Source organism: Nothobranchius furzeri, chromosome 1, assembly GCF_043380555.1.
Source record: "Nothobranchius furzeri strain GRZ-AD chromosome 1, NfurGRZ-RIMD1, whole genome shotgun sequence".
Lineage (NCBI taxonomy): Eukaryota > Metazoa > Chordata > Actinopteri > Cyprinodontiformes > Nothobranchiidae > Nothobranchius > Nothobranchius furzeri.
This window is the reverse complement of record NC_091741.1, coordinates 99,678,741-99,693,060: the sequence shown is the minus strand read 5'-3', so window position 1 is coordinate 99,693,060 and position 14,320 is coordinate 99,678,741. Positions and strand designations below refer to the sequence as shown.

At 42.0% G+C, this 14,320-nt stretch overlaps 1 protein-coding gene across 2 annotated transcripts; it reads left to right on the top strand.

The window, feature by feature from the left end:
• Positions 1-1,163: 1,163 nt before the first annotated feature.
• Positions 1,164-14,078, top strand: si:ch211-153b23.7 (TNFAIP3-interacting protein 1). 2 transcript variants are annotated; one of them, XM_015977306.3, is made up of 7 exons: positions 1,164-1,399; positions 10,648-10,798; positions 12,224-12,367; positions 12,468-12,572; positions 12,715-12,924; positions 13,160-13,285; positions 13,783-14,078. In XM_015977306.3, exons 1-7 carry the CDS (start codon positions 1,260-1,262, stop codon positions 14,011-14,013), a joined length of 1,107 nt encoding a protein of 368 aa, XP_015832792.3. In that variant the 5' UTR covers positions 1,164-1,259; the 3' UTR covers positions 14,014-14,078. The 2 variants fall into 2 exon arrangements, with proteins under 2 accessions (XP_015832792.3, XP_015832713.3); XM_015977227.3 differs by having other exon boundaries at positions 12,444-12,572.
• The last annotated feature ends 242 nt before the right edge of the window (positions 14,079-14,320 follow it).

Below are 14,320 nucleotides of genomic sequence, written 5' to 3'. Positions count from 1 at the left end.
TAAGTTTTAATAAAGGATGAACAACTAAGTCCTTCAGGGGTACTTCTGAGTTAAAAAATGCTCATGAAATACGTGTGTGGAGTAACCAGGTAGGTAGGTTTTAATGATGCAAATCTGCAACGCCTGTCTCCAAAGGGTTAAAACTCTTTCAAACTTCCTTTAAAAATCAAACCAAAAACACACAATTTCATCAACAGCAATGTGCTATTGTTCCGTTTATAAGTGATTATATCATGCTGCCCGTTGCATTGAAACCATTTTCCTGGTGGTGCAAACACAAGCCCTTATAGCTCACAAAGACATCCTTATAATTGTTGGGTCCAAAAGTACTTGATGTCCCCTCAGACTGTAAAAAAGAAACTGTTATCAGTGATCAACCAGAAGCCTTGTGCTACTGAAAAGTTAGTAAAATCTCAGTCCTCTGTAAGGCTTTTATGTGAGCAACATCCATGCAGCTACTCTATGTGGGTCTTAAACGTTGTTCTTGCAAGTGGCCTTGAATCTATCTGTTGAACTCTTAGTAGAAGACTAAATGAAATTTAATGTTCATGGCGTTAATTAGAGACTGCTTAACCAGGCTAAGAGGAACATAATTAACTAAAATCTTTTAATTAATTTGTTTGTTTCTGGGATGAACTTGCGATTTAATAATTAACCTGTTGCAGTTCACTTTCCACACACGGAGTAATGAGCAGACTGATGAATGCAATCATCCCTGTCCTATAATTATGTGTCATGAATAAATGTGTGCATTAACATTTTTATTATCTGTTGCATGTTTTACGGTGTAATCTCGTACAGAAATTATGCATATTTATTCAGTTCCCCACTTATTAGCCCTTTCCTGAATTGCTCATTTGAAAACACAACACAACTTTGCTGTACATCTGAAACGTACAGTACACACACTGAGCCTCACCACACAAACACACAAAAGCTTTGTGCACAAAGTGGACTTTCCCACACTTTCTAAATGACTTAAAGTCAACATGTCATACTGGGGGAGATCACACAACTCGAGGTAGAACATCTCAATAAGTAACCACACAGGGACAGGCCCTCGCTCTCATAAAGCCAAAGCAGCATGTCCGTATCACTTCCTTTTCTCTGCATCATGTGGCTCAGTCACTGCTGTTTCCTCTTCTGCTTTGTGTCAATACTGACAACACTATTAATACTTCCCACCGCATGCTGGGCAGAGACTTTTTGAGAAGAAACGCTCTTAAACAATTCTAGAAGACTTGAAAGTGTCATCTGTGATGGATGGAGATGTGTTGTCTTTGTCATCTTCCTCATCTTTCAGATCTTTATCAGCAAGATCACAGAAAGATACTTCACCTAAGAGTGACAGCAGCCTTCCTGAGACCCAAAAGGAGCACATACCAACCAAAAAATTATGGTTTGTTCTCACTTTTACACGATTACTCTAAACATCTGCTTGCTGCCTTTATACAAGATGAGGTAGATTCTGTTACTACATACAAGGTGATAAAGTTTTGGATGTACATGTAAAAGCTTCTTTACCCATTTCCACTGTTTGTTTTCTCTTTCCAATTTCTTATTAATAATGATTACATCACAGATCGTCTGAGTTTTACTTTAAAAAAATCTATTCTTATAATTTTTTCAGTTAATTTGTTTCCCTTTAGACCTTGATACAGTTATTTAGTCTGTATGTTCAGCTGAGTGAGAGGAGGCCTCACTATGGAGTTTCCTGTGAGGTCATGAAGATGTGGACTTCAGTTTATTGTTTTGTATCATTTGTCATCATTACGTTGTAAAAACAGCCAGTTAAATTATTACACGGTGTCAACTCTTCAACCTCAAATAACATGTGCATTTTATTGTGACAGTAATGGATCTTCATGTGGGCAAACCCGGTGAAGGCTAATAACCACTCTGCTTACAGACATGATAAGTTTGTCTAAAAATAAGTGTGTCAAAGTCGAGCAGTGATGCTGTCCTGTCTCCTGTTCGAGGGTCCTGGGCCATCGGTTGGTGACACACACTGTGCAATATTGTCAGGGTTACCGTCAGCGAGATATAAAGTTACCATCTCCATATTTATCACGCACCAAGACAGTGAGTAACCACACTGCTAAAAAAGACTGTGGCATTTTGGTGTCATTATGAACGGCATGTAATTATAAACTTTATGGAACTTGGCCACACCGTGTTCGTTGGCTGTCAGAGAATCCAATCATGGAGACACGGTGCTGATTTGCCAGGACAAATTATTGGACATGGGTGGTTTATATTTCAATGCTGGCCACTAAAATTAAACCCTGATTCATTTCATTTTGTTTCATTTCATTCAAAAACTTCCCAAACAGCAGAGCTCTATAATGGATGATTCACTCAAAAGCCCCTTGCTGTCGAGTAGAGATAACCCCCATCAGGTGTTTATTTACATAAACTTGCCAAAAATCTTTTATTGGATTTTCTGACAACTTAATAAAATCTATAGCACATTTATAGAAAAGGCACCACATTTTCTGGGAAAAGCCCTTTTTAAGGGAATATAAGGAGAATATACTTTTGAAAAGGTATTTGTTTGAGCAGTCCCCATCATTACATACAATGATTGCTTCTTAAGTAGTTTCTTATGTTTTTATCACAGCTAAGAATGCCATCCTTCATAAAATATTGTCCCTTTGTCACTATGATTATTAGTTCTTACATTAAAGATAAATGCATGTATGTATCTGGCGCTTAATTACAGATGAGCATCTTGTTTATTTGGCCATAACCATAGATGAGAGGAGGAATGTAGATCAGCCAGTAAATGGGGGCAAATGGGGCAAAAAAAAAAAAGCTCTATTGAACAAATAGAAAGCAACATAAATGTATGAATGGATGTATTTACATGAGAACCAACAAAATATACATAAGAATTCCACATTTATACAAACAGAAATGACTGCTAAATATGTAAATACATTTGTAGTTTGTCACTTATAAGAACAGTTATGCATTTTGGCTGTCTGACGTTGGTTTCATGTAGTTTCCCACTTCTTACATAACAAAGATAATATGGTGTTTTATTAACAAATGACAGTTATAAAGTAAACATTCAGGCGGTAAGAAACAAGACTTCATTAACAAACTGCTAAACTCTTTCCAAAACTTGCATGAAAGTCAAGTGGATTTGCCGTACTGTGATGTCATCAGCAGGCGCAGGACCCTGAGTCGATCTGGCAGCCTGAGCAGATTCGTTGCCTACTTAGCACTCTCCTCACCATGTCAGACCGTTACAACGCTCGCATTACTGCAGATGCAGCACTAATCTGCCTATCTCGCGCTCCATCTTTCCCTCACTCGTGAACAAGACCCCAAGATACCTAAACTCCTCATCTTGAAGCAGGACCTTGCTCTGACCTTGAGAAGGCATTTTACCCTTTTCCTACTGAAGATGATCGTCTCTGGAGTGTTGAACATGTGGCATTCTTTCTGCAAGGCAAGGGTACCAACTGCACCACTGTGCAGTCCACAGATTAACTCCATCCATCCATCCATTTTCAGCCACCTATCTAGAGTCAGGTCGTGAGGGCAGCAGCCTAAGCCGGGACACCCTGACTTCCCTCACCCCAGCTACTTGGGCCAGCTCTTCCGGGGGAATCCCAAGGTGTTCCCTGGCCAGGTAAGAGACATAGTCCCTTCAGTGTGTCCTGGGTCTTCCCTTGGGTCTCCTCCCAGTTGGACGTGCCCAGAAAGCCTCTCCAGGGAGGCATCCAGGAGGCATCCTGACCGGATACCCGAGCCACCTCAACTGGCTCCTCTCGATGTGGAGGAGTAGCGGGTCTACTCCAAGCCCCTCCCGGATGACCAAGCTTCTCACCCTATCTCTAAGGGAAAGCATAGTCACCCTGCGGAGAAAACTCATTTTGATCGCTTGTATCCGCGGACTCGTTCTTTCGGTCACTACCCAAATCTCGTGACCATAGGTGAGGGTAGGAATGTAGATTGACTGGTAAATCGAGAGCTTTGCCTTCTGACTCAGCTCTCTTTTCACCACGACAGATTGGTACAACGCCCGCATCACTGCAGACTCAGCACCAATCCGCCTATCAGTCCCATGCTCCAGCTTTCCCTCACTTGTGAGCATGACCCTGAGATACTTAAACTCCTCCACTTAAGGTAGGATTTCATCCCTGACCCGACTTAAGACCATGGTCTCAAATTTAGAGTAGCTGATTCTCATCCCAGCTGCTTCACTCTCGGCTGCGAACCGCTCCAGCGAAAGTTGGAGATCACTGGCCGATGAAGCCAACAGGACAACACAGATGAACTATATTAGCTGATTAATACCTGTAGAGTTCAATTGTATTGTCAGTATTAACCATTTCTACTCCATTTCAGGATCATTCATGTCAAGTCTCCCATTTTGGCTTGAAAACTCCCGGATTTTACTCCTTTTTAGCAATAGCCTACTTTCCTGGGTATTTTCTGCATTGTGTTAATTCACTACCTGCAGTGTGAATGTAGTCTTATATAGATTTAAGAGTGAAAAAGTATGAAAAACAACTCCAAAAGCCTTCTTCAGGTCTGAATAGATCAGATTTAGGACTGTGGTTTTTAAACAGTGGCTTTTCAGGACCCCTTTTTGTGAAACTCAAAATAAACAATAACCTGCATGGTTCCAGAAACCTCTGTCAGGTTGTGACTGAAGTTAATCTGGGTGTGCTTTATGAAGCCGCAACTTGTGTTGTGCCCAAACGCGTTCATTGAATGATTGTTCGTGAATTTGTTCATTTTCTACCTGAACTGAACTCGTTCGTATTTTGACTGCCGAATGTAAAGTTGAGTGCGTTCCTCCTGGCGTGTGTGAACGGGTATATGAACGCATTCTTTTGCCTTTCCAGCTCCACATCTCCACGGAGCTTTTCCGGAGCTAAAGCCTAGCTAAAAACATCCCGTTAACCATAGAGTTTATAAAAAGTAGAACCCGTAAATACGGCCAAACATAGGCAGTAGTGGTTGGTCTACTCTTCTACGTCTATGCTGTGTGCAGGAGTCATAGTTCATTCAGAAAAATTGAAAAGGGACTTAACTGAAAGAATTTACATTTTATTTTTATTTTTTGCACTTTTAATATTGCACTTTGAGTTTGCTACCTCAGCCTGCTTCCTAAGATTGTTTAATAATTTCCCATTTAAAAAACTCTTCAAATAATGTTTTCCTCATGCTACTGAGAATATACTGTCGGTATATACATATATATATATATATATATATATATATATATATATATATATATATATATATATATATATATATATATATATATTTTTTTTTTTTTTTTAAAGAACTATGAACTAGTTCATTTTTGGAACAGTGAACTTAGTTCAAATTTTTTTAAATTATGAACTAAGAAACAAACTAGTTCATTTTAAAATGTATGAAATTAACTTTCAACTACTTTGTTTTAAAATGGTTGAACTGAACTTTCAACTACTTCGTTTTTTAAACGACCTTTCCCAACACTGGCCACAACAGCCACGCAGCTGGACACATGGTCTGTAGGACAGGACAGGAGTACGGGTCTCCAACCCGCGTTCATAAACTTCTGTGTTACAACCTCCGCCCCTTTTTATGTGTAATGTTACAGAAGCATAGTTTGATGTGTTTGGTGCAATGTTCTATTTTATAGTGTTGATGCTGTTGAGTTTGAGTGGAGCCTTTTCCAGGATATTAATGGCCCCAGACTGGATGAACTACTTTGTCTCATTTCAGTCTTTTTTTGACAGCTGGTTTCCAAACTTTTCAAGACATGAGCCAAATAATTTTAAAATTAATAATTCAAATAAAATTAATTCTAATTGAAAATACAAACATGCCTTCTCAACAACACTTTAGACAACATTTTAAAGAGACAATGTGTAGTTTTCCCCATTAACCTCTGGACATTTCCATTTAAATATTTTAAATTTAAATTAATTAAATGATGCCCATTTGTTGAAAAACTATTGGCGGTTTCATAAAATATTACCACGCAAATTGGGTCTAAAATACATGGGAGTAGGTCAAAGTCTCTGGGCGATACCATAGTAGACACCATGTTTGCTTTTTTTTTTTTCGTGTCCTGTCTGGCTGTGAAGCAAACAGAATTGATGTCTGAATGCTGGTGACAAGCCTTACAGATTTACTCTCAGGTGCAGCATCAAAGCGTCTGCTTTTAATGTCACGCCTGATACTTAAAACTTTATTGTTATTGTTTTTGAATGCTTTGTAATTCTGACCAGACACGGAGTCAGAGGTGAAAGAGAAAGGAAAAGACAAAAGGTGGGGGGTCTACAAAAATAAACAATAATGAACAAGAGTCTGCTTCTAGACCTGCAGAAAGAGAAAGACTAGAGAAAAAAAGGGACACACAACAATACAACAGGAGCAAGCTATCACTGCGTCAGCCTGATGAGGTAATATAAAATCAACATTGTTTAACTGAACAATCACACGATAATAAATCATAGTGCATTTAGTGGCAACGACAGCCTTTAAGACATGTGTTGAACGTGCCCAAGCCCATACTTTTGAGAGCACCTGTGTGTGTGTACACGCGCTTGTTGATGTAAGGTTTCTGTATAAAAGCGTCCAATAGAGAGTGTGAGGGACCACAGATCTGCCCCCCAAAGATGTGTAGGAGACGGAGGGAGCTCCAAGTCCCAGAGATCCAGGCGCTGCCCCAGAACACAAGAACCCCAGGGAGACCGCAACCAGAAAGGCCCCCGCCCCCCTCAAGAGGCACAGAGGATCGCTCCGGGGGGCCACAACCAGCAGCCGGCAGAGTCCCGGGAGATATCAGCGGCAAGCCCACAGGCCTGCTCGCAGCCTCCCACCCACTAGCCGGCCGAGCCCGGGACCCAACAACCCGGGACCCAGTGACCCGGGACCCAGGGGCGACCACCCCCGCCGGGGACCCAGCAGAGCCCAGGAACCCAGACCAGGCAGATGCCAAAAATCTTAAACCCCCTGACCCCGGTCCACAAACACTCAGGCAGACCAAGGCGTCACACTCCACACCAGGTGTGGCAGGGGGAGGGGAGACAAAGATCTATATCATCAAAGGAGGTCCCAGGAGAGGGAAGGAGTCAAAGGCCCCACCTGACATATACAGTCATACACAAACACAGTCACACACTCCCTCCCTCATGCTCACACATGCACATACAACCAAAGACTTACAAAAATGCACGCCGGACACCCACTCATGCTCCCCATACACACCCTATTCACTCTGGTCCCGGTACTGCTGCACATGGGGTACAACCATCACCGGTTACCAGAGTTTGACCCTTTCTGCTGGGGTGCTGATGAGCAGGCTCCCCGCCCAATGCTGAGCACAGCAACCCACCACCCCAACCAGACGGCCAGATCTCCCTCCTAGCCTCCAGCCCCAGGAAGCCTAGCAACAACAGAAGTGTGCTAAGACCCCTAGTCTCCCTCTGCCTGCTCCAATATAATGATGTTGTGTGTTGATGAGGTGTATTCCATGGCTGTGGTGAGCGGGCAGTGCGTGCATTTTCTGGCCTATGCCAGCTGATGCCACAGCACCACCCCACTTGCACCCACAGCCATCGGTGTCTAAGTGTAGTTTAAAGTTGGAAGTGGGCACGGGCACTCGGGATGAGGCTGAGAAATCTCCCTGCCAACTGCCGTTGAATCTGCTAACTCATGGCCCTAAGTGTGTGTTTGCGTGGAATGTCGTTGGTGGAAGTGTTTAAGGTGCAAATAAAATTGGGGGGCAGGTTGCCACAGGAATGCGGAAATGGGGTCCATACCCGCACTCCCTGACTTGTCCACCCCCCAAGGTCCTATGTGCATGTTTGTGTGATGATGTGAGGGAGCAGGAGGAGAAAAATATGTGGGGATGGGGAGGAATGGCTGGTTGGGCTTAGCCCTCCAGGGAGCCAGCTCCCCCACTGGCCCCAATAGGCACCTCTGTTGTCAAAATGCCACCAAGGGCATGGAGACCCCAGCCCATCTTGCCAGGGCCCAAAGCAGCAGCATTGCAGAGCCTCACGAAGTCCGGGGGCCCCAACCCAGCTCCACCCCAGCAGAATATCTACGCCCATCCCTGCATTTGCACAACTTCCAGAATATATAAGACATAGGACATCCAGGTATGGTTGGGTCCTCCCCCTCCCCTGTGATGGGACAGCAGAGGAGCCAAGGTCTACCCGAGGCCCCTGAACCCGGGTCAGGCACTGCTGCATGTTCCGGCCTTCTTCACCATGTTTTCTTCTATGGGAGCCCGTGAGGACAAAACAAATTTACTGAAATGTAACAATGGGTTACAAAACTTTAACCATTCATAAACATTATTGTGTTACACTTCTTTTCTCATTGCCTGATGTGATTGTCATTCTGCTGGAGGTTGTGCTCTCAGGGTTTTTGACCCTAATGGCCATCCTTTGGTGAGGTCTTGCTCGAATACAAAAATACCACGGGCTTGCAATGATTTAGATATGTACTGCTCCCTATCGCCAGGGAAAATACACACCATCACTAAGATCATGTCAGTTTTATTGAAAATGTTGTTTATTAATTCTATTTGATTATTTTTTCTTGTACCTAACTGTGTTATATTTTTTAATTATCTTTTATGTGAAGTGTTTTGTGGTTTTTAACCTTGAAAGGTGCTATACAAATAAAGTTTAACTTTTACTTACTTACTATGATCAGTAATCTTTGTAGATTTGAGACATAAAGAGGATTATCAACATTTCTCTTCAAAAATATCATGTTCCTTGGATTTGTTGTGTTCCAATTCCTAATCCTTGAAAATAAAATTTGAGTCTACATTACAAGTAGCAGAAACAGGATCTGATTATTAACTAATTATTCAGTAATGTCTGCTGTAGTTAGTCAAGTCATTTGAATGGTACTCACAAGTCAGATTTTTGGTAAAAGTCAGTGAGGATTTTTGGTCCAATTTACCAGGAAAAGTAAAAACCAACCTTGATAAAAAGCTAATACTTTGGATTTTTTTATTCATCTAAACTGTAGGCCTCACATTTGTAAAAATCACAATGGAAAAAAAAAGTTTGTCCACATTAACATCCACCTGAAGGACAACAATCTGCTGTTCTTGACTTGTCTAGGGCTGCACAAAATAACTCAGATGGCCATAACTGGCCCATGAGCCACCCTTTGGATGCCACTGCTATAGACAGAAATTCGTTATTGTTGTGAGAGCTTGATATGTTCCTCTTCCGAACTGTGTAAGTAGTGTTTTTGGTGGTCGGCAGAACAGATCCTTATATAACTCTAAACAAGGAGCTGATTACTCTAAATCTAATTATTAAGAAGTGTTGAAAATGATGAACTACTAATAAATCAACACTGGACTATAAAACATGTATTTGTCATTTAACAGAGCGGTGCATCACACTGTCTGATGTTAATCAGCTTATTAATCTGTTTCACCACTAAACCTAGTCATTGGAGAATGAGCCAGATCTTCTAAAGAGCCTATTTTCTCTGTTCAGTGTAGTACCTAGTCTCATTTATCTAAACTTAGAAAAGAGGAAATATGAGACAGACCAAATGAAAGGGAACACCATGTATAAAGCAACAGTGACAAAAATACTTGCAACCTGTTCATTGTTGCTAAGGGTAGCTATGATTGTTCAGAGTGGCCTTTCAGGGCACATATGTGCAGGAATAAACTCCCACGTTTGTTTGCGGTTTATAAAAAACCAAACTCACCTGCAACAAAAATAATCATGAGGGAGTTGTTCGTGTTTGATTTAGTACCTTTAAATGTTACACCTGTCTTGCCTTCACGTTAGAATCCTGCTCTTTTGAATTGTGTAACAGGTTTTTCAGACGATGAGGTATTCTGCCTAGAAATGGATGAAAGCATGTATTTGTGGAGTTTTGTCCTGGGGGGATAAGAGGTGATCGCAGACTGTGTCTCTATAATACTGAGCTCTGTGTGGTTACAGTTGTCTTGTCTAACTGTGTGTGTGTGTGTGTGTGTGTGTGTGTGTGTGTGTGTGTGTGTGTGTGTGTGTGTGTGTGTGTGTGTGTGTGTGTGTGTGTGTGAATAAGCCCAGAGGGGCTTTCATGCTGAGTTGTGTGCTCCTCCAAGAACAGATTCTCTCTCTCTCTCTCTCTCTCTCTCTCTCTCTCTCTCTCTCTCTCTCTCTCTCTCTCCCTCTCTCTCTCTCTCTCTCTCTCTCTCTCTCTCAGCATTTATTGTGTAAATCAGGCCACACGACATGTGGAGCTACGGAGAAGAAAATTGAAGCTAGTTTGACTAATTAATTCATGCAAATATTCGTCTTTTGCCTGAGTTTTCTCCAACACTTTCTAGAGATCATCACCTATGTTGTTTCCATGAGAAACTAGTTTGTAAAAGCCAACTTTGATTGGCCAGGAAGCAGAAAATTACAGAGGAATGTGCATGCATGTGTGTCTAAGTGTCTTGAGTGCATAATGTGACCATGCATATGTGTGGGTGTGCATAATAGCTGCTGTTCGATTCCCTCTAAGAACTTTCTGTGTGAGTGGGTGTTCAAAAGCACCTGACTTTCTTCGGTGCATGCATTTTTTTTATTAAAATCCTCCTCTTAATGTTCGTCAGCCTGACTTATTGATGGGTAACATTAACACCATTTCCTTTGTGTGTGTTTGTGAGAGCAGGACAGATAGCATGAGCCCTGTTGGGGACAGACTGCTGTCCACAGATGAGCAGGTCACTATGATCACTGAGAGCTTGATAGTCACCTCCACCGACCAGGAGAAGCTGCTGCTCCTCAACAAGAACACTGAGCTCCGAAAGGTCAACAAAGAGGTACAACAAGAACAAAGTCAAATCATGATATTTCTGGTCGTTGCTGAAATGATCTTGATGTCATCTGCTAATCCGGGTCTGGATTAGGATGCTCAGACTGTCCTCTTCCCAGCCACTTCATCTATTCAGAATATCCTTGGTCAGCCCTGGAAACTCCTCTTGACGTGTCCCCTCAATCCTTCCTAGATGTCCAAGCACCTCCTTTCTGTCATGAGCAAAACCCCAAGATACCTGAACTCTGCTTTTGCCTCAAACTGGAGTTGATAATCCACTCTCTACCACTTTAAATACTGGAAATCATAATATTTACATTGTTACTCATTTAGTTGGGAAATACTACACAGAGTTCACATTTAAGGAGGTGGCAGAGTTGTGCTTTAAATGATTAAACCTTATTGTAAGAAAATGATGAATGTAGTCAGTCTACCAAAAACATGCATAGACCTATTTATGTTAACACACGTAAAATAAAATGAATGATAAATGACGTCTGTCTAGCGCTTTTCTGAGTTAGCGGACTCCAGTGCGCTTTACAGTCACTCACTCATCCATGCACACTCTGGTGATGATAAGCTACACCATAGCCACAGCTGTCCTGGGGTGCACTGGCAGAGGTGACACCTCCGTACACAGGCAACACTGGTCCCTCCGGCCACAGTCCAAACAATCAGTAATGAGTTTAAAAGTCACACAGACCAACAGCTTGATTTTAGTTTTCTGTCTAATTGATCATGGAAGGTTCTGCTGTAAAAGCAGAACAAAGGAGCCCAGATGTCCAAGCAGGAATTCATGAAAAACGAAAATGTGTTTTGAGGAAATGTGTGCCACTAAGCCACTAATATGTTTTACCGTCATTCTGCCTTTTTCTCAAGTGCTGATGATTTAAAACTCCAACCCAAAGCACAAGCGAGTTTAGCATTCCCAAAGCAAGCTAAAAATAAATTCAGGTTGCAAAACAAATATATGGAGTTTTTGGTCAGCTACATTGTTTTTAGAGGTGAAATCGAAGCAGAAAAACAAATCTCTTTAACTGCATGTCCTTAGGTATGACAGCATCCCTCTGAATCAGAGCTGAACCTCTGTAGGTCCAGATATTATTACTGATGCTGGTAATTACATTTAGTTCTCTCTGAAAACCGGAGGAGGGATGTGGGCGTCATGTGAGAGAGAAGTGCTACAAAGCTGTGAAAACATCGTGATAGCTTACATTTTTCCCAATCATTCAACCTTTTCCACCTAATTTTAATTACATACTCCTAAATGATTTAAACTGTAACGCATTTAGAGATTTGGAGGAGCACCTTAGTTTCCTGACTCTCGTGAGGACAGCCGTGACAGAACTAACATTGAAATGAATGACACTATTGATTACTGCAGCTGAGGCAGGGATTATATGTTGATGATGATGATGGTGTTGTTTCATAGCTGATGGAGTTGAATGAGGACTGGGACCAGGTGTACCGCAGTGCCACGTTGGGTCTGCAGCAAAGGCTGGAGGCTCTGGAGCGAGAGAACAGTGCCATCAAACAGCTGAACGGCCGACTGCTCCTCAAAGTTGAACATCAGCAGGTAAATACCTGGACACAACAACCAAGTAATTTCATTAAATCTAAAAGACAGCACAACAATGTGTGGTGTTTTGTAGAGTGCTAAGGAGTATTATGAGCAGGCGCTGATGACGGAGCTGAAGAAGAACCAGGAGTTGCAGGAATATATCAGATTACTAGAGAGCAAAAGGCACCATCCAGAAGGAGACACCACGCCTGTCAGACAGGTATTCTTCCTGTCAAAGTGTGTGTGTGTGTGTGTGTGTGTGTGTGTGTGTGTGTGTGTGTGTGTGTGTGTGTGTGTGTGTGTGTGTTTAACCTTATCAACTAGTGGTTTGTTCTCCATCTCCTCTCATGCTTTCCCTGAAGGAAAGCTTTAGTGTAAAGGGTCCCGGGCCCTGTTCCAGCAGCAACTACATGTCTGGGTGCATCCCTCCATCCTCCTTTCCTGCACCCTCTTGCACAAGAGAGATGGGATGGAAGGAAATGAAACACAGCAGCACCAAACCGATGACAACAGGAAGCTCCCAGACAGAAATACAGGACCTGAAAGAGCAGCTGGAGGCTCTTAGATGTCAGGTGGGTTTCTGTCTTCAGCACAGAACTAGAGCATGTTCTACATCTGTGGAAAAGACAACCAAGCTGATGCCAAGTTTCTGTTGCTGGGTAAAGATTTTCTTTCACTGTTCAAAAGGAAGCTTCGGTTAAGAGGTAGACTGCACCACCAAGTGGTTTCTCTGTGCTGCTCAGGCATTCATGGAAATCCAAAGATCACAGGGTTTTACAGAGCCACTGTGATGTCTTGTGTCAGCAGACTGAGATTTACAAAGCAGAATATAAGACGGAGCACAACGACCACAAGCACACCCTCCAGGAGAACCGGAAGCTCCGAAAGAAGAGGGAGGAAATGCGACAACAAGTGGCACTCCTACAAGAACAGGTAGTGTTTTATATTGTTTTATTCTTTTCTTTTTTTTTTACTTGTTTACAGCTACTGGGCCTGAGCCAACCATTGTTGACCCCAATGGTAGGGTATAGAAAAACTGGTCCCATAAACAACCATGGATTCTGAGCAATTCACCTTAGGGGTAGGACTAGTTAACAATGTCCACTACTGGTGTTAGTAAAGGCAAAACACTTGGCTTTATTTCACTCACTTTTACAGATTCTGAGCTAAAATAATCAGCTATTGCTATTACAATGAATTAGATCTTGTGGTGATGTAGGAGATAATGTTGTATTCAGTGGTTTAATGAAACAACTTTACCATTTCTCACCTGTTAAATGGTCTTAGTTTTAAGCTGGCATTAATAGTAACTATTGATATGCATTCCTTCAAGGATCTTTAAGCCGTAAATGTGGTTAACCTTTTGGCCTAACAGACATTTTGCAGTTTTTGTTGACTTTAATATTCATCATTTTCTGAAATGATCACAGCTCAAGATCTATGAGGATGACTTCAGGCAGGAACGGTCTGACAAACAGATACTGCAGCGACTTTTGTCTCATAAAACAACTCCCAACAAGGAGCCGGTGCTGGTCCATCGCTGCAATAATGAGCAGCAGCAGCTGCTGGGTGGAGAAAAGAAAGCTCAAAGTGGAGAGAAAGGAAAACACCACCACCCACTCTGCCCCAAGCATTCAAACAGGAACAACGAGTCCGCCTGAAGCGCGGAGAAACTATGACCCCACTTTTTATTAAAAAATTACTCAGCTGATTGAATCAGTTTCAGAATGAGTTGTAAAACTGATTGTTGTTGCATTATTTAAAAAATCTTAGTATTGCTTTTATAAATCTGACTTTGACATTTGTTTGTAGAGGCACCAAAACAGATAAAGTAGCTGTTCCAGAGAAACGTTGCTCAGTTTGGTGCTGTTACAGTGATGTGAAAAACTATTCGCCCCTTCCTGATTTCTTATTCTTTTGCATATTTGTCACAGAAAATGTTTCTGATCATCAAACACATTTAACCAT

Excerpts from the sequence above, each read along its gene's own strand:
- si:ch211-153b23.7 (XM_015977227.3), top strand. The coding sequence starts at position 1,260 with ATGGATGGAGATGTGTTGTCTTTGTCATCTTCCTCATCTTTCAGATCT. Across the intron at positions 12,368-12,443 it reads TCAAAGTTGAACATCAGCAG|AGTGCTAAGGAGTATTATGA; the intron begins GTAAATACCTGG and ends GGTGTTTTGTAG. Across the intron at positions 12,925-13,159 it reads TGGAGGCTCTTAGATGTCAG|ACTGAGATTTACAAAGCAGA; the intron begins GTGGGTTTCTGT and ends TTGTGTCAGCAG.